This window comes from Gekko japonicus, unplaced genomic scaffold (assembly GCF_001447785.1).
Source record: "Gekko japonicus isolate JY-2015 unplaced genomic scaffold, Gekko_japonicus_V1.1 scaffold116521, whole genome shotgun sequence".
Lineage (NCBI taxonomy): Eukaryota > Metazoa > Chordata > Lepidosauria > Squamata > Gekkonidae > Gekko > Gekko japonicus.
In genome coordinates this window covers 1-357 of record NW_015276578.1, presented here as the reverse complement: position 1 = coordinate 357, position 357 = coordinate 1, and the positions used below count along the sequence as shown (strand labels likewise).

Sequence of the window (357 nt, the reverse complement as noted above, 5' to 3'; positions counted from 1 at the left end):
TCCAGAAAAAAGGATAGACTTTTTCTTTGAATTGGGCCCTGCGGGTATGAAGGTGAGAATAATTTTTTGCGTCATAAAAAGAGACCTGACCTTTGTCATAGTCCAGATACACTCCAAATCTCTGACTGAAGGTCCCACCTTCAGGACCAATGTCTTCTGCTGTGCGCAGCCGTAAAGCCCACACCTTGCCTACAATATCTTGAGCGGGAACCCGAACTTTCCTTTCTATGGATTCTGTGGCCACCCCGATAGCCCAGTCTGCTGCATCTTTTGTCTCGATTTCCCAGTAATGTTCACCGGAACAGAAGCTGCTTTTCCCCAGTACTATGGGATAGTTCTGAAATCTCTCTGGGTTGT

At 46.5% G+C, this 357-nt stretch overlaps 1 protein-coding gene across 1 annotated transcript; it reads right to left on the bottom strand.

The window, feature by feature from the left end:
• Positions 1 to 19: 19 nt before the first annotated feature.
• Positions 20 to 352, bottom strand: LOC107125490 (E3 ubiquitin-protein ligase TRIM69-like; the record flags this gene model as incomplete). The annotated part of the gene is made up of 1 exon (XM_015428908.1): positions 20 to 352. A coding segment is annotated over one exon (333 nt), but the record flags the coding sequence as incomplete, so codon positions are not given.
• Between the last annotated feature and the right edge of the window lie 5 nt (positions 353 to 357).